Source organism: Nothoprocta perdicaria, unplaced genomic scaffold (assembly GCF_003342845.1).
Source record: "Nothoprocta perdicaria isolate Ctin4 unplaced genomic scaffold, notPer1 scaffold_109, whole genome shotgun sequence".
NCBI classification, from domain to species: Eukaryota; Metazoa; Chordata; class Aves; order Tinamiformes; family Tinamidae; genus Nothoprocta; species Nothoprocta perdicaria.
Window position 1 is genome coordinate 2,253,499 of NW_020454194.1, and position 23,835 is coordinate 2,277,333.

Genomic DNA, 23,835 nt, shown 5'->3' on the forward strand with positions numbered 1-23,835 from the left:
TCTAGAGGCATGCAAAATGCTCCAGGTAAAATAYGGGATTTCTGATGCTTTGAAAGTATGGTTTCAGTCAGGGACAATGGATTAAAGTCACAGCTGAACACGTGTAGTTTATCCATTTGCAAAACATGAGAGTAATCATTTAGCTTGCCTGCTTCCTCTGACAGCACATTGCTCAAAGAAAACCTGTAGAATTAAAATGAAAGATCATTCATATCAATGTTAGTTTGTATGAAATTCATGTTGCTGAACAATACTTCTGTGTTTTCCTAAACTTACATTTGAATTCAAGTCATGAATTTTCCATAGAAAAATGAAAACATTTGTAGACATTAAGTACTATGAAGGAGGGCCACACATCTGGACATTTACTGCATTATTGTTTCAAGTAACAGATATAATTCAAAAACAGGAGTGCTTTTTCCAGGTCAATGGAAAGCAGCAGCACAGCTGAAATAAAACGGCAAGCTGCTRCTAATCTGTTATTGCAATCAACTACTTCTGTCACATTTTATACGAAGAAAAAAGGGAGGTAGAAATTGAAAGTAGCACATAAAATATCGTCTTAACGTTTCTGCTGGCTAGATCTGTAAATGRAAATAATAAATCCTTATATGGCATTGAGGAATACTAATGTATTCCCACTAGCATATGTTATTTACAGCTGTTCTAAAATTTTATTTCTTCTGTTTGTCCCCTTCTTTTTGAAGAGGTTGAACTTTGTGTTGCTGCTCTTATACCTACAATATGCCTAGCTATTCTTATGCCTACAAATCTTCCAGTTAGCCAAATTCTACAGTAATTAGAGATAAATATATTATAAAATAAAATAAGGTTTGCATAATAGATTACTGGAAAGATAAGCAAATATTTTTAAAATATTGGAATTGAATTATATGGACCAGAAATGTTTGAAATTGCTTCTAAATGAGCTTAGAAATGGATAGCAGTGGATATATCTTTATACTTAAAGTCCTCAGAGCTACTTAGATACCACAGCAGTACAGACTTTTCTAGCTTCACAGCTCGTTATAAGAAATGGAGTATATAAAAGATCCTGAAATTTGAATTAAAAATGAGATGTAAGCATAAGCACAATCTGCATTACTTTGGCATTGATATGCAAGAGTAACATGCAAATTCTGTGCATTAATATCAGTTCTTGAACTTCATGATAGGTTTGATCCAATTTGTGCTGGTATTAGCAGAAAAAAATCTTACAGACTTCTCTGCTTTTTATCTGATTCAAAATGTGCTTAGTGTTCAAAGTACAGAAGGGACTGATTTATTTTGTCAGGCTGAAATACTTTAATTTCTTGTCTACCTACTCTGTGCTTTCCTGCTGACAGAAGCTGAGAGAAAAATTTGGAAGGTGTCTGTTGAGGTGACTTGCTGTTGGGTGTGGGTTTTTTTTTGTTTTTTTTTTTTAAGGGAGCTATCGTTAGTGAGTTGTGCTCCTGTCTTTAAGGACTAGAGCAAAGTGCCTCGATTAGGTGGCTGAWACAGCTGAAAGGCTGTTTCTTCTACTGATCTCAGAATAGGTCTCTTTGTAATTCATTTAGTCCAGCAGTGCGTGGATGAGCTTAGGTGAAAGCACAAGCAGTCCTCTTGATACTGTTAAAACTGCTTAAAAAAAAAAAAAGTTCTGTGGCAGAAAGCTTTATTTTCTGCAGCCTGTCTTATGGGACCACATGAGTCAAAGTCCATGCTATTTTCTTTCCTTTTTCTTTGTCTTCTGGTCTGTTTGGTGTATAGCGTCTAGGGTAAAAAGGGTTACCTTTTGCAATTTATTTTTTATTTTTTWTTWTTTTTTTAATTTTTTTTAGTAACGGTACCAAGCTGCTGCTGTGACAGCTGGGAAGTTTTGGAATAGCTTTAACAATCTTGAGAGCATGTACCAAGTCATGACTACATACACGTATGTAGACAGGCATAAACATGATCTCTGCAATTATTCCCTGAGCAGGAGCCAGCTCCAAACTTCATAGCTCTGATGATGCAGTTCTATATTTTAGTTTATAAGCTTTGCTGAGAACAGAGGGTACTGCTGTGCCAAGAAACTARTCTTACTGGCTTGAGTGCAGTGCATGCATCTATTTATTCTGTTGAGCTGTAGTTGCACATCCAGATGATCTTTGGTTTATTTTCATGATTTTAAATTTATAAAAATTGTGTGTAATATGTATATATAATTGTGTTTTTTTTATATATATATCTACGTATATGTTGTTTACTTCTCTTGGTGGGACAAATGTTGTCCTGCTAGTCCCTCTGTGCCCTGACTGACCTGAATTCATTTTCCCTGGAGACTGCTGTCCAGTTCCAAGCTTGGTGCCGGACGTGAAGGTCTAGTGCAGTTACATTAGTTCATCCCAATGGAAATACTTTGCTTGATTAATTTTGAAGGATGTCTTTTTACTCCCTTGTGGGCTCACTGTTATTGAGGGATTGTAGTCTGATTGTGAACAGTGAATTTGTCTGAATTATTTTGTTTTTTTTAAGTTTTACAGAAAATTATTTTACAGAAGCTTGATGGTGCGATARATGTAACCCATGTCTGCTACCCATTCCAGCAGTCACTCAAGTCTTCCTTGTTGCTCTTTTACACTTTCTCTGTATAGAAGGTGCATCAATACTTTGTGTAATGTTAACTTCATGAACATATACCCCTCTTTCCTGAGATGCTGTTTTAGCAGGAAATGTTGCACAAGCTCCTTTAGTAGAACAGCAGGTTGYTTTGTGTCCCTGTGCCAGTTCCAGATGTATCTGTTCTCATTGTATTCCCTTTTTCTTTGGCTTAAGCTATCATTTTGCATGTGGTACGGTATTGCTTTGTTGCAGTCAAGACAAATGAGCACTACAGTGTTTTCTAATCTGGAAAATAAGTAATTTTAGTGAAGATGTAAAACAAAAAAATGTCATAGCCTACTTTGGGTAAGCTCATGGCCATGTTTGCTCATGTTTTAAAGTGCATGAACTTCTTGTTCATTAACTGTTACCCTTCCCTATCAAATTTTTGAATAAAAGATTTAAATTTTTCTTCTTGACAAAGTCTACATAGTAAATGATTACAAAGGTGGACTAAAGGGAGCCTTTACTTGTTTTTTCCACCAGCCTTGATGAAATGCCTTCCTAGCTTTTCTATGGTCATTTTTACATTTTAATCAAAATCAGAATTCGAGTCAGGATTAGTATTACATCATTCTCTAAACAGGTGTGGAAGGTGAATTCTGTTTAAAAACTGCACGATCAGATCTGTTCTTAAAAGTCTAGTTATTCATTTATCTTTTCTTTTTTTTTTCCAGAACAATGGGTCACTTGCTTGGTGCCAGAATCATAAACAGTGTTCAAAGGTATGTTCTTCCTACTCCACACCCATGTTTATAAAGTTGTCTAGTTCCTTTCTATCTCGTCAATAAATGTAAATATTTTTTATCTTAGCCTATGTTCTGAAACATCTGATTATATTTTATTTGGAAACCTTGACCTATAATAAAAATATCCAAAATTAAATGATTTGTTCCTTCAGAACAAAGAAATCATGTCTGAGGATAAATACYCAGCTTAGGTTAACCAGCATAATGCTGTGGTTATCAAAAATTTGACATTGACTGAAGTCAGGACTATTGTTTCTATTCTTTCAGTATTTTTGAACAGAAGAGTAAAATTGTCAATCATACTATTTCCCCAACAGCACTGAGATATGCCAACACTGAACACTTCACTCAATCTGGGTATTTAATTTCTAGAATGGCACTTTATTTCTTTAAAAAATTAGCGTGTAGGTGAGAATCAGTCAACTGATTCCAGTGTACAGGAATCTCTTTGAGGTACCTGTAGAGAAGCAACAGCTGCTTCCACAGCTTTGACAAATCAAAGTGCAACTGCACACTCTAGTCACTGACTCCTTCCTAAAAATAATGGAAGATGCATCCATTCCTTACCTTAGAAATTTATCTGATAATTGTTAAGAATGCATAGTAAGGAAAAGAAAATTCTTCAGAGTTTTCTCTATTTTTGTCTAATCTCCCTGAAAATGTATAACTTTACATTATATTCACGATGATTTAGGCACCTTAACATAAATGTTATTCTTTATTTGATAGGGAAAAAAACCCCATGCAATTAACAATGGGGCTCAATTGAAATTACCTCCAGCGGTTGAGTGCAGCTAATATTAGTATCTACAAGACAAGTTGTGAGTGTGTCCCCTTGTGCGCCTAGGAAATCAGCTTGCCTGAATGCTTCTCCGAAGTGCCAGGACATGAACGTACATTATTTATAAAGAGGAAGAGATAGAGATCTGTGTGTGATTGCAGGCCTATTGTCTTTGCCTTTGCAAAAAGAGACATTAGAATCTCTTGCAATTAGAAACATGATGGGGCAGCCATTGAATTGATATGTGCCCTTTAAGAAGGACAGGCCAGGAAAGCTAAGTCGCGGAGTTGCCTTTTATGCGAGAGAGCAACCAGAATCTATAGAGCTCTGCCTAGGGTTAGATGAAGAATGATAAAAGAGTTTATGGGTAAAGATTAAAGCACCAATGAACATCAGTAACACTTTTGGGGTTTTGATATGCTTGACCCAGGAAGAGAAAGATGATGAGATCTTGAATAGGCAGCTGGAAGCAGCCTCATAGTCTCAGGCCTTGGTTTTCTAGGAACTTTAATCAGCATGTTATCTGCTGGGGGAACAGCATAACAAGGCACAAGCAATTCAAGGAGGTTCTTGCAGAGCACTGATGTTAGCTTCCTCGTACAAGGGCTGGAGGAGATTGAGAAGTGTGCTGCTCAACCTTGTGCTAACAAACAAGGAAGAGATGGTTGAAGGTATGAAGATTGACAGCAGTGTTGGCTGTATTACCTTTGAGATGTGGAATTCAGGATCATGAGAAGGAGCAGGGCAAAATGCAGGACCTTGGACATCAGGAGAAAGAAATCTGGTTTCTTCAGAGAGCTCTTGGAAGAGTTCCATGGATAGGGTCCTAGAAGAAGGGGTCTAAGAAGGCTTTAATATCCAAGGATCACTTTCTTCAAGATCTGTGCATCCCAATGAGCAGGGATTTGACTTCAGCAACGCTTTTGGCATTGTCTCCTGTAGGCAAGCTTGGAAAGTGTGGATTAGATGAGTAGGAAGTGAAGTGGCTTGGGAAGCGGCTGAGTTGCTGGGCTCTGATGGTTGTGATCAGTGGTGCAAAGTCTATTTGGAAGCCTGTAGCTACCATAGTGCTCCGGGGGTCTGTACAGGGTTTAGTCTTGTTCAACTGAGGCACTGGTCACTGGGATGAAGGGACAGAGTRCACCCTCAGCGAGTTTATGGAGGTTGTGGAGTCTACTTCCCTGAAGAGATTCAAAGTTGTCTGGACAGGGTAATGAGCAATGTGCTTGACCAGGGCGGGGGGATGGACTAGATGATCTCCAGAGGTCATTTCCAACTTCAATCTTTCTGTGATTCTGTGTTCTATTTTCCCACAAACAAATAGTTGGTAGGGAATTGAAAATCTATTACTTTTGCCAGTATTAAAAACAGGCTATWGACCATGTGAGCATATGAACAGAGTGGAACAATTCCTATCAGCTTTGCCAAGCTCCTAAAAGTTGCATTGAAATCTCACCATTTTTGAAGTGGGTGGAGGGAAATGCAAATGGTGTGGTTCATCATAACAAAATTTCTCTTTAAGGAAAATATGAGGAGTCTGTTCATTGCTGCAGTGATCCAGGTATATATTTTTTTAATTCCATTATCAAGGTTGCCGTGGTATCTAATCTGAAAGGCTTTTCTCTGGYCTGTTGTTGCCTGACAAGGAAGGAACGATATGAGAGAATTTGTCCAACTTCTCAGACATATCACCGAGGTTGGAAGAGACCTCTAGATATCATCTAGTTCAATGCCCCTGCACCGGACGGGGCACTTAGAGCATGTGGCACAGGGCGGCATCCAAGTGAGTTTGGAAGACCTCCAGAGAAGGAGAATCCACAGCTTCCCTGGGCAGCCTGTGCCAGGGCTCTGTCACTCTCACAGTGAAGAAGTTCTTCCTCACACGCAGATCAAACTTTCTGTGTTACGGTTTGTACGCATTGCTGCTTGTACTGGCCACCATTGAAACAAAAGTTATATGAACATCTGAGTTGTTCCAAGTTCATAGAATCAACATAAGGTTAATCTAAAGCAGTATAAATTTAAGGAATGCCTTTAGATTGTATTATTCCTTTGAAATTACTGAATGTTTCAAATAAGGATCAGTTTAAGAGTGAAAATACAATGACTGCTTAAGTTTTAAATTATTTTTTCTTTTACAGTTGTCATACTTTGTTTTTATTTTTTTCTTAGGAATGTAATACATTTTCTTTGATAGCCACTTCGCTATCTTTAGAAAAYGAATTAAATGTAAATTAGACTTAATTGTTAGCAGAACCGAACATTGATAGAACTAAGGGAGATGTTTATGACAAGTTTTGGTCTTTGGTGTTTTGCAATTTGAAGTTGAACTGCTATAGTACACAATTTAAGCTTTAAAATTAATGTAGTGGATTGAGTAAAGCATTAAAAAGRCAACTTTTTTCACCTCAGTTCAGCTTTATATGAAAGTATATGCAGTGATACAGCTTTCTGAGGTACAGTGCAAGCAATGGCAATGTATGTCCAGCTACTGTAGCCTCTGAAACAGATGCAACTTTCACCAACACACATGCTTCATATAGTGAAGAAATTTTATTTGGAAGTAGCTACAGCTGATAAAGCAATAAAAGATTATATGCTTAATTTAGTAACTTAGTATTATTTTGTTATTGAATAATGGGAATTATAAGATGGAAGAAGCACAGTGAATTTAGTCTACCTCCCTCCTTGTAACATAACCAATAGTGATTTCATTTTAGAAGCATATTTTTCATGTTAGGTATAGAAATTTGATTCTGAAAGTAGAAACCCTGGATGTAAGATAGAGTAATAGAAAATAACATCATAAACATACAATAGATACACATTTCTYTCATGTGTTTTCTGCTCTATACAAAGACATTTGATTTGTTTTGACTTCAGTTTGCCTAGAGCTGAAACTCTGAATTGGCAAAAAAATGAAGCCTGTCTCCACTGTACTGAGAAGATCAGTTCAATATGAAATTCTTGTACGCACAGGATTTAGACTTACGAATCTTGTAACTCTTGTACATATGTATAAGATTGSATCCACAAGAATATATCAAAGAATGCATCAGGATACCATCACACTACATTTTTTTCTCCTAATGGAATTCTGTGGTCTTTGGGAACACTTTTATAGGTGAAAATGACTGTTACTTATAACATTGTGCAAGTTCAATTTGTTAGTGAAGCAAAATGCTAATTTTGCTAAAGCTAAATTCAAATTACGCTATCAGTGCCCTCTAATACAAGTACAAACAGCAATTCTGTTGGTTTGATAATGAATACCTTTGAGAACCACTAAGTTTTCAAAGAGATAAATATAATGGACTAAAATGGTTATAGCTCTCTCAGGAACAGTTGTACATTACTACCTACGTCCCAAGTGGCTATTTATTTTTGTTATTTTAATGGAGTAAGTCACAAAAGCATAAGCAGCAAGATATGCACCAATGCTTTTATATGTATGATTTAATTTAATATGATCTCTCCAGTGGCCTATTTCACAAGGTAAAACTCAAGTGAGTTCTTGAATGCTCGCCTTGTTTGGACATCAGATTGGTGATTTCAATATGTTAAAAATACTGTTATTGTTAGGACAGTTATATGTTTGATCGTTAAATAAAATGCCATTTTTCTTTGCAGCAGTTATGTAGTTACTGCCATTAGGAGCTCTAATGCTTCTGCCAAGTTCAGTGGAAGACAGAGGGCTTCCCTGGAATCTTTGCAGTTGACTTCTACAAATATGAGTGAGATAATCTTGGAGAGTGTAGGCATGACCTTGCACTGCAGGCAGTTTTTTTTATTAATTTCTTTGGAAATAAATCCAGAATCAATTTTATTCTATTAAGAAAAATATGCAAAATGTAAGAGAAAATGTCCTCATAGGGTTTGTAGATKTGTATTTTTGCTATATTTTTTTTTGAGACCTCATGTGGTCTTATGCCTCTAAGACATTTAGAAAGTGATGTTGAATAGAGGAAACAAATCCTTATGTTTTAGTCTTTTAATTGGAGTAGGTATCTAGAATATTTCAAGTTATAGCCCTTATAAAGATTGCATTGACGTTGAAGTCTTTCTACAGTTTTATCTAGGAGAAAAATATTTGGTATGGTTAGTTAGGTTTAAAAAAACCCTTGAGGATTATACATACAGATTGATTTGTTCTAAGTAACAATGGATTCTATTTATATGTTGATTAAAAACAGTGAATATTAATTRGTGAGCTGTTTGGCTCTGAAACAGAGTCTTTCAACCTCTCAGTATTCAACATAATCCACAGTGAGGTGAATCGAGAACTGACTGGATGGCAGAGCTCAGAGGGTGGTGATAAATGGGGCCGAGTCCAGTTGGAGGCCTGTGGCCAGTGGTGTCCCCCAGGGGTGAGTACTGGGCCCGGTGCTGTTCAACCTGTTCTTCAATGACCTGGACGAGGGCACAGAGTGCACCCTGAGCAAGTTTGCTGATGACACCAAGGTGGGTGGAGTGGCCGACACTCCGGAGGGCTGTGCTGCCATCCAGAGGGACTTGGACAGGCTGGCGAGTTGGGCAGAGAGGTGCCCTATGAGGTTCAACAAGGACAAGTGCAGGGTCCTGCACCTGGGGAGGAATAACCCCAGGCACCAGGACAGATTAGGGGTTGACCTGCTGGAAAGGGTCTGCAGGTCTTCAAAACCTTCCTGGATGCTACATCGTGCCACRTGCTCTAGGTGTCCCTGCTTGAGCAGGAAGGTTGGACTAGATGATCTCTAGAAATCCCTTCCAACCTTGAACATTCTGTGATTCTGTGATATTTAGCGTTAAGTTCAGTCTAAAACTTTGACTTTTTCTTTGTAAATGAGAACTTTAGGWTTACTGCGGCATGGTACGTTACTCTTCTAATACATAGAGCACTTTTCTTTTTTTTTTGTCCAGAGGTTCCATTCAGATTTGGTTTACATAGTAAATGCTTTAAAAACAAAAATGCACAACCAACAAGAACAAAACATATTTCTTTTGTTTAATAGATTGCCAAAAATCTACTTTGAGTTGCTGAGTGTATGGTAAGAGTGAGTTCATAAGCAAATGTGGACAAAAGTGGAGAGATGGAGAAAAGGCCAAATGAGTTGGGTTTGGGCTGGGTTACTTTGGGCTCAGTATTTCTTCACATGCCCTTGTTGATCAGCACCCGGGTCAGTCATCTGTACCCATTACTGGACATCATGTGGGTCAAAAACTCACCTGGGKAGAGCGAGACAGGTAAAACTCTTTTGTTCCCCACACACAATTACATCCTAACCCAGGCCCTTGTGCCAGACTTGAAGACTTTATTTCTCTTCACCTTATCCTCTGAAATCTTTAGTCCTTTTTCCCCAACTAGTGTCACTAGTCTGTATGCACATTTCTTAGTTTTTTACCCAACTGTGTTTTCTTCCATTCTGCTTATGTTTGCTATGCTCGGGATGATCTGTCAACTGTCAGTCATGAAGCTCCTGTCTTGTCCTTTAATTCTGCTGTCGAGCATGATCAGGGGTCTGGAACACCTGCTCTGTGAGGAAAGGCTGAGAGAGCTGGGCCTGTTCAGCTGAAGAAGAGAGAAGGCTGAGGGGGGACCTGATCAGTGTGTATAAATACCTCAAGGGAGGCAGTGAGGAGGATGGGGCTGGCCTCTTTTCAGTGGTGGCCACTGATAGGAGTAGAGGAAATGGCTACAAACTGAAGCACCAAAAGTTCTGCAGGAACTTAAGGGAAAATTTCTTGACAGTGAGGCCATGGAACAGGCTGCCCAGAGAGGTTGTGGAGTCTCCTTCTMTGGAGAACTTCAAGACCTGCTTGGGYACCTTTCTGTGCCACACGCTCTAGGTGACCCTGCGTGTGCAGGGCGGGTGGACTGGATGATCTCTAAAGGTCCTTTCYTTAAGGATTGTATGATTCTATTTTCTGTTGTCTGCTTAGCTGTGAGTCCAGCTAAACTGTACATAATTGTGTAGGATTTTCTGCTCCTGTTCCATGCTTCTCTATTTTTGCACTGGGAGCTCAATAGCACAGAGGACAGTATTCTCAAGTACTTTSAAAGTGCTAAGTATGTAAAAGGTGCTTCACTAAAACCAGCAAGACAGGAATACCAAGCAAGAGCAACACGAAATGATCAGCTGCTCTACAATTATGCTTCATTTAACAGAAGATGAATTTTAGCTGTAAGAAGGATCAGAATTACTGATCTGGAAAGGGATGATCTGGAAGTAGAGAGATTTTTTYCCTTTTATTTTTCCTTTTTTCTTCTCTTTGCACAAAAAGCTTTGCACACAAAAGCTTCACTTTTGGTAAACAGTTGAAAGTCCATAGAGCAGGAAGCACARTTTAGAGCTGTGTGGCTGTGAGTGCAGTGACATTTACAAGGGCTGTAGATAAATGAGTTTGTCATCATGCAGTATGAACTGGAATACACCTTTCTTGTTCCTAGTAGCCTAACAGTGGTCACTGATGGACTGGCAGGAAACCTGAAAGGCCATTTTTAAGTTCTCAAAACTGGAGAGAGGAAAAAAAAAGTGAAAATAAAGATAAATTTACAAAAGCTGCAGTCAAATAAACATTCTGTTGCAGAAAAGGCAGCTCTGATTTCTATTCAGAATAACACAAGCTCGCTGCTGAATTCAGTCTGTGGGCAATTGTTCAAGGCTTCCAAGTGAGCTCTTTCCAAAGATAATGCAGGTGGAAAGATGAGTTAATGGTTTAAACAATTAGAGATTTGATGCACTCTTCCATCTGTYAAAGCCTGCTGAAATGAAAGCCCACAGTTTTAATTTGTGCCTCCAGCATCTAACTCAGCCTGAAATGGTGTCAGTGATTTGCCCTGCCCACAATACTGTCATTCTTATGGTAAGCATTCTGTGCACTCATSCTGGGAGACTTTTATCAAACATATTAGTGTGCATTTGAAAGATCATTAGCCTGAAGTAGCTGGAACATTCCAGGTTTCTTAGCCTGGAAACACACATCTCTGCTGGAAAGTATGTTGAGCTGCTGTTACTTACACAAGAAAGCTGCAGCAGAGCAGGGTATACTATGTACAATCTAAGTAGTRGTTCTTGATATTGTTAATCTATCATGAATTAAGTAGCGCTTTTGAGAGGGTAAGATAATGGGAATGTTTTTCTTCTTTCTTTAAAAAAAAGAATGAAGAGAAAAATCTCTTGATCAGCTAGACAGGATTTTTTTTTTCATCTGGTAACATCTAGTAAAAGACAAGGTATACCCATTTAGTAGAATTGGGTTTCAGAAGAGTTACTCAAATTATTAGAGTCTTAAATAGACAAAATAATCCTGAGCACATAAGAAAAAGTGGGTATATTTTTTGCTTGCATTCTTATGTAGACTTTTAAAAAATATATTTTTTAAAAAATGTTATTTTTAATGTGTAATATATAATAATTAAATTAGTCTGTAAGAAGATGGGTATGACTAACAGCAACAGTGATTTGATGATTATGGTATCTTATCTAAGAAATAGGTTGACTGAAGTTTCTGTGATTTGGGGAAATCAGAGAAAGCTTTGTGATTCAGTGTTATGTTTATACCARAGCATTAGTATATAAATCTGGGAAGACGGTAATCTCTCTGCTTTCTAAGGGCCTTGACAGCTGACAAATGAACAGAGTTAAAATCCATATGATGCTAACAGTACTTAGTAATCCTCTGATTAACAAAAAAAAAAGAAGTATTAGAATTGTATTAAGTAGAATTAGTTATTTCAATAAATGCAATTAAGAAAATTCACAATTGTCACATTTGAATCAGATCAGTCCTGTTTTTAGTCTAATATTACCAATTAGATTCTCCACAGTTAGGTACACCTGCACATGCAGAATAGACTGCTATTAGGAAAAAAAAAAAGTGTTTAAACTCTGTTATGTAATTTCAGGTTGTACTGTGAAACCAATTTTTTTTTCACAGATACATTTTTTTTTTTCCCTCAACTCTTCCTGAGTTAGAATTTAAGGTATCTTCATCTTGGAGAATAGACTGTGACCCACCACAGGTGTCATGCTTGGCCCTCACGCCGAAAAGGCTTACTGAAAATTTCCTTCTATTCTAGGGCAAAGGGTTAGAATTTAGTTTTCCTAGCAAAAGAGACAGTCTGATGACAGCCTGATGAAGAGACAGTCTGATGATAGCCTTAAGATAAATAGGTAAGAAAGGATTGTGCTAGCTGCTTATCTAGCAATCTGCAATCCTTACATTGCAGTTGTTTATTGATTTGGAATTCCGACATCCTCTTTCTGAGTTTATCGAAAACCATGGCTCTTGGAACTTGTTTTTCTGTCCGTTCCACTTGCTAATGAAGATAAGCAAACCTGATCACTGTGCTATTRGAAATTTGCACTACTCAGTGTTGTGCATAAAAAGCTAGTGCTGGGCATAACCAGCCAAAGATTAAGCAGTACTCCTACAGAGAGAAGGGAATYGTCCTTAGCTGTGAACTTGGGCCAACACAGGCTTTGAGGGTAATGGCATGATAGTCTCAACTTCACTCTCAAACATGAAAGTGTTGGGTTTAGATCTCTAGTCTTCATTACTCTACACTATATACAAATATACATGACAGCTAGAGAGAGAAATGCTGCAGACATGCGCATACACACGGCGCCTTCCCCCACCTTCCCTAGATATTTATTGAAGTTGGCATTCTGAAGCACTAAATGCTGCTTTAACTTAACTTCATCTGCTTCAGTGAGCACTGCTCAGAATCCAGTGATATTCACACTGCAGACCCCTTACTGCAGACCCCTTTATTTAGAGGTATTTGAGCACAAAAATAAGCCCTTCCTAGAAACTTTTGAAATAGCAACTGAGCTATACAGCCTACTTGGCTGTAAATCTTTGACATCCAGACAGCAGTTGATTAAGTAACATCTAGCAGAAGGCTGGTCRTCACTGGAGCAACGTTGGTTAGACACCAAAACAGTGCTACAGAGATTGAAGCACATTAGCAGTAAATCTACTTGAAAGCAAGCAAGAGATGCATCCTTTTAAATCATTAGAGATTTCCCAGGTCTTTTACCAGCCAGTTTGCTGAAATCTTGCACATATTTTTTTCTTATCTTTCAATATTTTTTGCACTCAATATTCAGAGGCAAGTACATAAAAGTATATTTGAGATTTTTGATTTCTTGACTATATTCTTAGTTCCCCGAGTTCAGCTGCATGAAGGCTGCAGCGGAATTTTAATAGTTTAAATAAACTAGAAAAATCAGTGCAAACTTTATAATGTTGAAGTTGAGATTACACCTTAATTTTTATTAAATTTTATTAATATAACTCTTGGTGAAAAGCACACTGCAATATTTGGTTTAAATACCCTTTCTTCCTCCTGTGGAAGACAACTGCAGAGGGGAATCAAATGTAGCTCCAGTTAAATGACAATGACAAAATACAGCTGCATTGACTTTTGATATAGTAATATAACTTATTTAAACCACTGTAAAAGAATAGAGCCTGAAAGCCCTGCATGCCTTTGCCTAAGCTGTGACTTTAAGAGTTTTGCTCTAATAAGTACAGGACCTTTTTTAAAACACACAGAAGTAGGGAATTCTGGCTTGAAATAAACTTTATCCATAAGGCAAGGTTGTGCTTTTTTGGGTGATGAACTATGGAATTTCTTGGTTATGATAATACTGAAGAAGATACAAAAGTGTGATTAGCTAGATGAGAATGTTGTGCCTAGAGGAAGCAAACTGTCTTTGGGGTGCACAGGCAAGGATTTGAGCCCTTTTTTCCCCCAAAACACACTCATTAAGATGTAAAGAGGGTATTGAACTTGAAAGTAGGAGCTGTGACTATTTTCATCTTTTGAGTGCCTGCAAAGAATTGGGAAGCTGCTTGCAGGCAGAAGCCTGATCTGTGCCACAACAGAGTTCACAGATTTTGATTCATAGGATTTARCATCAGACACTTAATCAGACATTAAAGAGGTAATTGCTTTTCAGCACTGCCTGCCTATTAGAATAACTCTCTCTACACAGAAACCAGAGATGTTTCCAAGATGGTRTGGTATCACAAGAGCTGTTTTTGTGCTGTGGATTTTAAGCAGATCTGGCCGAGGACTTTCATTAGAATTCTACCCTARAATCAGTTTAGGGTATAGTCTCAAGATAGTTGGTCAGAAAGGCAACATTCCTTGACAGTTCTTCAATAATAATTACATCTTATCACTGTATGGGTTACAAACATTCCTATTTTTCAAATTATTTATTTCTTTAGCTCTTTCRATTTAAATGGAGGCAGGAAAAACATTAATCTTTCTGCAGCTTAGAAATGTACAGACATTAATCTGGAAGACTCAAGATACTGAGTGAAAGCAGCCGCAGAAGAGCTTACTTTCCCCCAACTGAACCTTTTCTTTTTTTATTTAAATCGCTTCATATATCTGCAATTGGATATAAAAACGACTTCTTGTGTTCTAGTTTAAAAWTGATTTATATCTGTATTGTATGCAAGGCAAACAACTATACTGGATGCAAGTTGATGATTAGAATCATATTGTATTTTTTGAATATTGTTGTATTGTTTATGTGGAAAAAAAGAGCTATTTTATGTTCATTTTCGGCATCCTGAGTTTTCTGTTCAGGAATACTGTCAGGATTGACTATACTGAAGTGAAATGATACTAAGTAACAGTGCTGATACTTCTAAGTTAGAGCTTTAGGAAGCTCTGATGCCTTTAGGAAGGTGTTTTGGGGTTATGTATTTAAGAATGTAAGAGTTACCATAATTTTGCTAAGGGATTTCTCCTCTATACTATAAGCGAGGAATTTTGAAATCATAAGTAAGAAACATTATTTCAGGATATCTGATGTTTGGTTAACTTTAAGATATTGGATAGATTTGGATTCTGTCAGGTGACATTTTGCAACCTTTCACTTTGGGTAAAGAAAAGTGTCTTTTTTGTCACTGTGGTGATAATATTGTTATATATTAGATACATAAATCTATATCAAACATTAATATTCTCAGTAAATCACAACATGAACAGGAGCAGAAAACTTAGTCACTGCAGCTGGGATTTGAATTGCACTCTTGGCATATAATAGGAATATTCCAAAGTTAGGAGGACAGATTCAATTTTAAAGGCAATTTCTTGTTAGGAATGTTTCCAATTTTATTATCTATATAAAACCTGTAGCTTTATTCTTACCATCTGCATTTTGAACTGGCATTTTGAAGCTAGATGTTTTTGTTTTATGTAAGCACAAACCCTCCATGAGCTTTAGTAAACATGGCACTGATTAAATAATAGTTACCGCTTTATTATTATTTTCAATTTACTGGGCTTTACCTTCAAGTGGATTCAGATGCGGTGTTCTTCATGATGTTCAGAATTCTTTCACTCTAGCCTGAAAATGTAATATAGGGTAGCTGAATGTGTCGCTGGCCTGGATCACATAGCTGCTGTTACCAGCAGAACTGACCAGGCTTCCTTCTGGGTGGCAGGAGTGCATGGGAGGTTCGGGCAGGCCCAGCAGGCAGCGATCTGTCTGCCCACAGTTGTTAATTTTTGTTTGGATCTGGACCATATTGCTGAGTGATATCTGAGGGTCTCATTATTCACTCACTGGGTGGCAGTTATAAAACTGCTGAAGGGCTTTGAGCAGAGCAGGGGGATCAGGAGGTTTTTTGGGTGAGATTTTTGGGAAGGTTAGAAGTTGCAGCTGTAAAGAACCACTGAGACAATGAGAGCTGACAAGTAACTATTTAAATCAATGGAAACAATACCCAACCCCTCTCAGCCTCCTTGGAACATGATCRACTCAAAAAATATTTTTTAAAGAACAGCTAGTGTTTTGGAGAAAGCTTCCAACAGCCTTTCTTTTGGACATCTTTTCTATCTTTGTATCATTAAGGGTTCCGTTTTCCAAACATTATTTATGATCRAAGGTATTGGCATATTAAAAAGTATTTAGAGTTCACCTGTTGTTGCTGCATGATTTTTCTCATTTGAGGTTTTCTGCTTTATATCACCATAAACAACTCCTGTGATAATTTTGTTTTTTTCTATTTTTTGGGTGCAAGGGTCGTGATACAGAAAATAAGCATTTTTATTTGCTGCATTTGTTATTTTGAGAAACAAGCTAAATCTGTTTCATAACAGAATATTTTAAAATTGAATTATAACTATATAATAGATTTGAATATCACATTAAGCRTATTTAAAAAGGATGTTAGATGTTTGCTTTTTTTCCTCCCTTTTAATTTCTCTACCATTGCATAAAGTGACACCAGAAGAATGAAAATAATTCAATTTTATTGTATGAATTTTTTTGGTAATGGGCAATAATACTGTATAAAATTACAACCCTTTATTCAAAGGAATATMTAGCTTTAGGGGAAGTCATTTGGATTTTCATGTTTCCTAGATTTAATAATGATGTGAAAGTATTACAGAAAAAAAGAATTTAATCCCTTAAATGGCAAATAAGTAGGTCATCATCTTCAGAGAATAGCATTTTTTGTCCTMATTATTCCTGCATCCAGCATTATGCATGCTTGTTTTAGAATTCACTTGAAAGCAGTTATTATAAGGAAGCATTTTTTAAAAGATGTCCTTTCAAAATTTTGTWGCAGAAAGCATTGACAGTAACACAGATTTGCAAACACTATGAACACAAATGTTTTATTTTAATCACTGGGTTAGAAGGATTAAATTAGCCAGAAATTCAGCCTTGAATACTTTTCCCTTTTTACCCTTTCAGTGCAGTGTCAGAAAGACAGTTTATTCTGCTTTGTGACAGCCTGAATATACCTATATATAGACCTTTGTAGTCTAGAAAGAATTAAGAGTAGGAGATGGAAGCGAAGAATGAGAGGCAGCTGTAGCTTCCCAGTGATTCTTCTTTGTAGTTATCTTGACCTCCTCACATAAGAGGAGTGTAACTAGTTTTGCCCTCATCAGAACAAAGGGAACAGAATAAGTGCATGTAGACTATCTAGATCTCTCGACTGATCTCTCCTGTTAAGAGCTGAATAGCACAGATTCGTATGAGCTAGGGTTTTAAATAGAGTGAGTATTCAAATAAGGAAAAGAGTATGTATAAAARACTGAAAATAATGGGAAAATATCAGCTTAAATTACCTTAAAATAACCCTGCTCTCAGGTTTAGTGAAAAGATTGTTGCTTGTGATCCTGATGGAGGATTATGTTTGTAAAGCGTAATATACTTATTATATCTGTTTACCTACACTTTTGACAAGTCATACCCAGGTAGTAAAGACTGGTGATCCTTCATAAAAGTAGAATTAGGAGAACACCCTGATGGTGAGGGAGCTGTGAACACAGTGTAGTAGGAGACAGATCACAGGCCTAGCTCTTTTCTGAAAAATGGCAGCCACGGTTCTAATGGACGACAGTCAGACCTCTGTCCTCTGCCTGCAAAATCTGACATGTAATAGAAGATAAGCACTAGTTTAACTTTCAAGTTTATTGTTTATTCAAAAAAAAGTTTACTTCAGAATAAAAAAAAAAAAAAACAGAATGAAAATCCTATTTCTCAGTTACTTGAAGATATCATTTTTTCATTTCCACTGGCTTTTCACTGCAGTTTTCTAAATAGATCAAAGCAATTTAAAGACTTGTGTGTGTGGCAGATGTATTCATTTTTTGCATAGAAACTCACTTGATTGTTCAGTGTGATGTTTTAAGTAGGTTGCAATTTTGATTTTGTTTTTTTTCCCCAGTAAAAGCTGAAATAAATACATTTGCACTTTTATTGATTTGCACTTTTATTGTAGTTTTATCAAATTAGGAATTTAAAGGCACCTGAATATGTTTTACAGTGCTGTCATAGCTAGGGAAATTTTTCTTTATTGCTAACACTTTTAGGTGATGACAGGTTATCAAACAGTACAGAGCTGTTTAACACCTTGGAAGAAGACGATAAAGAAACTTGTGACACAAGCTCAACAAGAAACACAGTGTGTTTTGGGAAATCTGTCATTGAGAAGACAGGACTGTAAAGATGTCAGACCTGTTTTGACCTTTCTTCCCTTTCTCCGTCCCCTACTGTTTCAGCTCTGCAAATAACCTCACATTTGGTACTGACTTTAAAGTAGGCCACATATCACTTAATTTTTTCTTCAACATGTTCATCATGTAAGGGAAGAAAAATGTTTTTTTTTGCAATATTTGTAAATGCATCTCAAAAATGCATTTTATTAATTACTGAAATATTAAAAGAAGTCAAAATCTTTTCTTATGTAAGCAAATTACCTAGGTAGTTAATTTGGGATAGACTGTCAAAGTGGTAAATGTTGCATTAAACCTAGTAGCACTGATGCACAGTACTGTATGCCTAAAGTAATCAGATCTACTGTAATGATGTGTGACATTCGCTGTGCCCACTTTTAAAATTTTTTTTATCCAGTTTTTGGCTAGCATGATATTCTGACCTTGTCTTGTTGGGGATCTCATTTACTTTGAATATTGCAAGAACAGTAAACAAAGCCTAGAAGGATTGTCAGACTGCCAAGTTGCATTGCTCTGTATCTTTTCAAGACAATGCCACATAAATTTATCTGTCTTGACACCTTTGTCTCTTGTATTAAGGAAGCATTAGCAACTTCTCTTCAGTTTTATGGCWTACCATCTAAAAATGCCACATCTTATAATGGGATAACAGGTGGAAAGGCTTTTAAGAAAAAGCCTCAGGGAGATGCAGTAAGTTAGGAAAATGTAACAACAGCTAAATTGTCCAAGAGATTCCAAGACTGACAAGATTATATCATAAAAAGATGTGAAACACTTAAATATTTAAATTACATTTCTATATTAGATTTTATTAATTACTGTGTACAGAGCCATTGAGTAAATATATTGTAGGAATGTTAATTTCCTAGTTAATAGAAGTAGTTAACAGACAAGTTTTGCATGAACAGCCATTTATAAAGTAAAGCAGATACTCTGAAACAGTTTTGTTTTATTGTTTTGCTTGTTCCTTTCTCTCTTGTCCTTCAAAAACCTTCTGAAAAATAAATACTGAACAGTCTTCAAAGTCTGTATGAGTTTTGCATCTAACTCCTTTAGGCACCCTGGAAAATCTGAACCTGAATCTATATATAATTTACTTTTTAATTGATTATTCAGCTTATTTTAATTGGATTATTTAAATTTGATTCATTTTAGAGTTTTATCTATCAAAGATGAATACTGCGATGTGGAATCACATCTTGATGACATGGGTATATTTTGATCTAGTCATTTAAACTGGATTTTTAACTACTACTTATTTTAATTAACCCAAAACTGCTATCAACACTGTGCTTGTGCAGTAGGTACTTAATGAGAAGTGTGAAAAGGAAAGAAGTATACACAGAAAAAGTGGTTAGAAAGTGTAGTTATGACATAGTTTTGTTGTGATTTGGATGTAAAGTCTCTAGTTTATAACAAAATTAATCATCTTCTAGTTGAACAGTTAAATATTGAGGACATCTTTTTTTCAGTTCTTATGCCTGAGCCAATTGACAGGAGATAAGCTTCTATACCCATCCCTCCCAGTACTTTCAAAGTGCAGTGGAGCTTATTATAAATGAATGAGTCATGCATAGGGTGGAACAAATGCACCATTGGTAGCCTACAGAGATAATAACACTGACCTCCGGTCACTTTACAAGAGAACCCTCTCGTGTAGGTCGACTTCCCACTGCTTTAAACCCAAACTAAATAGACTATTCACAGGGAACTGGATTGACAGATTAGAGATTTATATGCACAAATATAGGCATTAGCAGCATGGTCTCTGTGCTTTAGGGCATGAGAGATAGTTTACATCTGATCACTAAGAGCAGGACATTTTTCTGTATAAAAGTGAGTTTGTAAACTCCTTTCAGGCTTAGTGAAATATRTAGAACTGTCACAAACATCCAACCTTGCAGTCTGTGCTTGTGCAGGACTCCCGGTGATATGAACAGAAGTTGTGAGTATGGATTACATGAAGGCTGGTATTTCATGGGTGATGTTGAGGTAGGTACAATTGAGAGAAGTTATTAGGCTCCAAAACATGTGCTTTAAAAGCCACGTGCTTTCCTTCTTCCTTATGATGTGTGCACACAAAACAAATAAGCAAGAATACATAATTTTGTAAAGATAAGAAATCTTATACTTGTCAGATATTACCTGTTTTGAGAAGAGAGCTGAAAACACTAAATTTAAACCTCAGGATGTGGAAGTGATAATATGCAGTAGTTCAGATGTTTACAGCACAAACCATAACATGAAGTTTGTCACATAAGTTCATCTCTAAGTCTAAAGCATTTATRTTAATTTAATGTAATTGATAAGTAGAACTAGTCCATCCAGAGGATACAAGATATGAAATTAGTTTTTACCTCTGTGCAGAAAGAAATGTTCTGCCTGATTTTATCAAAAGAATATATTGAAAGGAGTGATTTCAAAGCAAATGGCAGATGATTGAAAACACATTTTTATTGTAGGGTAGTGTTCTCCCACAGAGGAAAGGAAAACAAAGAGCAAGAATGGTGAAGGAGAGAGGATGAGAAACTCTTCTGCAGTAATCCCCAACACTAATTTAAGGAAAAATACACAAAGGAAAAGTGTTCTGTGCTTTGTTTCTGTTTCTGTCTTTCTCTCTATTTTCTTGATCCTTTCTTTATTCCTTTAAAGGATGAGAATCTTAACAGGATGGTTCCTCATTTCTGGGCCCTTTAATACAGAATACTATAACATACAGTCAGATCTGTCCAAAGTAGCCATGTGGTGTGCTGTTTAATTGATATTCCAGTTATATTCTACCTTCATAATATATGGCAAGTGCGTTGGAAATGCTTGGGCATATTGATTTATAGAAAGAAATGTACTAAAATGTGTTTTTTGCTTTTTAAAATACATGAATTGGACTAAACTTTTGTAGTGACTTTAGCAAGCCTTGACAAGGTTGCACCTTTTGTGCTTAGAGGGAGTTTCTTGAGGAGGCAGAAAAGTCAAGCAATTATGACCACAACCAACCCTTAAAAAGTAAGTGTTAGTGTACAGTAAGTGGAAGCGTAGCTTCCTATGATAGTAGTATCAAAATGTCTGTTGTTTGTAATCAGAAGGTTATGGTGAAATACGTTCTCTGTGAGGGAGACTATATTGTGTTACAATCATTTTTGTTTTTATAGGAAGCTTGAGAGGTTCCTGCAACTGCATATTTATCTCTTGCCGATCATTTGTGTACACATCAGAATAGCATCTTGATGTGATTGGATGCTATTGATGARTCTGTGAGCCTGCTACTCTAATATAAATGAATTTATAGTAAATACTCACTTCTTACATAGATACAGATCCTGATTAGCCAACTGTAGTTGCCCCTTCTTTGAGCAGGAGTGATTGGACTAGCTGATCTCCAGGGTTCCTTTCCAACCTCAACCAATTAATGATATAGATAGAGACAGATACTTTCATGAATAAATAAACCAAGAAAAAATGAGAACTTCTGATTGTTTTCAATTTGTGCATCCTTGGGTTCTTACCAGCCAAAGCAAATATTTTAAAACACAATATTTAAAAGGGGTGATATGAAACATAACAGAAGAGTTGGCAGATACTGCTTTGTTATCTCACATAAAATGGTCTATTTCCTTTGAAATTCAGATTTAATTTAAAAGAGGGGGGAAAGAAGAGAAACTGCATTTAATTTAGATTTAGAGGTTGATTTTTTTTTTTTTTTGAGGGAAGATAAAATGCCTTGGAGGGAGAGGATTTCATGGGTAATTCTAGTCTTGCATAGGCTGTCTCTTGAGTTGCATGGAAGGATCTTTGTTTGATTTTTAGTAGTCTTCATTACTGAGGAATATTGCAGGTAGGATTGATGGGTTATTAGGTTGCTTTGTAACTGCAGCTGACTTTATTTGCTGGGAGGACTGTACTTATGCTTACTGTAAAATTCACTATTTTAAGAGGAATACAGATAAAATAGTCCATTATGCAAAATTGTGTTGGAATAGACCTGTATGGACTTAACACGGAATTATGTCAGTATTTAATTTGGGTCACTCGCAAGCAGGTGTCAAATAGTTTCCTTATTTTCTTGATTTATCTGTATTACTACAGTAGGCAAAGTGGGAGACCAGACTGCTTTACGTCATTAGATGACAATTAAAAATCCCCTTTCTGTTCTGTTTTGGACCATGTGATTTACCTCCATCTTCTCTGTGTTCSTTGTTCCTTAAATTCAGTTGGTTGGCCTTATCATTGTAATAGTTAATTTAGTAGCTAATCAGAGTTTAGATTTGCGCTGCTAGTAAGGTCAATTTTCTCTTCTCTTTTGAAAAGTGCATAGCACCCAAAAGAGATGCTGTTTGAATGAAAGCTTACTTTCATTCAAAAGTGGTGCCTATTCAGAGTGGCACTAGCTCACTTACACCACTATAACAAAAATATAAAATCCAATTGTAGGAAATCCTGCTGTATTTTAAAAACTGTATTTCTCCTTTGTCATTACGAAGAGTGCCTTTCATAGTGGAAGTGGAAAAAAAAATCTACTGTGGATGAAGTCACCTTTTATTGTCAGGAGTAGTCAGCACAGTACCTACAGTGCCTTCGCGCAGGGTTATAGATTCTGGTCTGTGTGCTGCACCTTTCCTGGTTCTTCATGCACCACTGAAGACCTTATTGCCTCTAGGTTGGTGTTGCTTCTTCCTTGTGTGCAGCATCCCTGTGATTACTGCTTCTATAGTCTGCTGTTGAAGCTGCTGCAGTGAGCACATCCTAACCTTCTTCAATCAGAACAAGTTAAATTGGAAAATTTCACCAGTTTTGCTAACCAAACTGAAGCAAGTCTTGTCTGAGGAAATCTCAGGGTTTGGTGTTCTCTGATGTAGTGGGAATACAAAATGTGTGTGCAAAAGGGAACAGCATTTGAGGGCCATCACAGTAAGATAAAACGCTAGGACAGAAACAGATTATAAATTGCTCTTGGGTGAATGTAGCTCAGGTAGGAATAAGTTTCTTTTGGCTTAGCTGGAGCTACAAGTTCTAATCACAGAAGCAGTAGGCTTGGCAAATTCTGTCCTCCCTCTTCTCTAACTTCCCCATCTGTAAAATGGGAATGGTATTTATCTAACGTGTACCTTGCTGGAAGCAGCCTTTTAGGGTCACTAAAGTGAATAATACCACTGAATGTGCTATTGAATTACAAAATAATTTTGTTCCATAGCAGACATTACATACGGAGGTTAAAAAATCTTTCTTAAAAGGAGGGCAGTTGYGATGTTTGTAGTGAGGTAGTCTATGATTTGTCCGTTACAGCTACGCGTATATGGTAGCATGAAATATTCCAAAATAAGAAATACTTGTTGTTCAGTGTCTTTGCTAGGTGTTCACCTATTCAAGTCTAAGTCTAATGATCTTACGTAAATCAAAAATAAGAGCTGAAAAGACAGATGTACGAGTAATTGACRAATTATCAGAGCAGCAAGCAAGGGCAGCTCTTGTGAAGCAGAGATCTACTTATGAAGTTTTACTCTAGATTTCATCTTGCTTTTTCTTCAGCGCAGAACATGATYGGGAAACTATTTTCAGAATACAGAATATTGTCATTAAAATCTAATAAAGCAGGTATGATAATGGATTGATCTGCCAGAGAAATTTTGTAACAGTATTTTACAATACACATGGAGTAGGAATCAAAATTTAATTTTTTATGGACATGATATTAAAAAGGG

The 23,835-nt window shown here is 36.7% G+C and overlaps 1 protein-coding gene across 1 annotated transcript in view; it reads left to right on the forward strand.

Annotated features, from left to right (window-relative positions):
• The window catches only part of ANOS1 (anosmin 1), a 119,870-nt gene that overhangs the window by 16,990 nt on the left and 79,045 nt on the right, over positions 1-23,835 (forward strand). Inside the window, exon 2 of the mRNA XM_026047175.1 lies at positions 3,303-3,350. Within this exon, the coding sequence (XP_025902960.1) occupies positions 3,303-3,350 (48 nt within the window). The remainder of the gene's footprint in view (positions 1-3,302; positions 3,351-23,835) is intronic.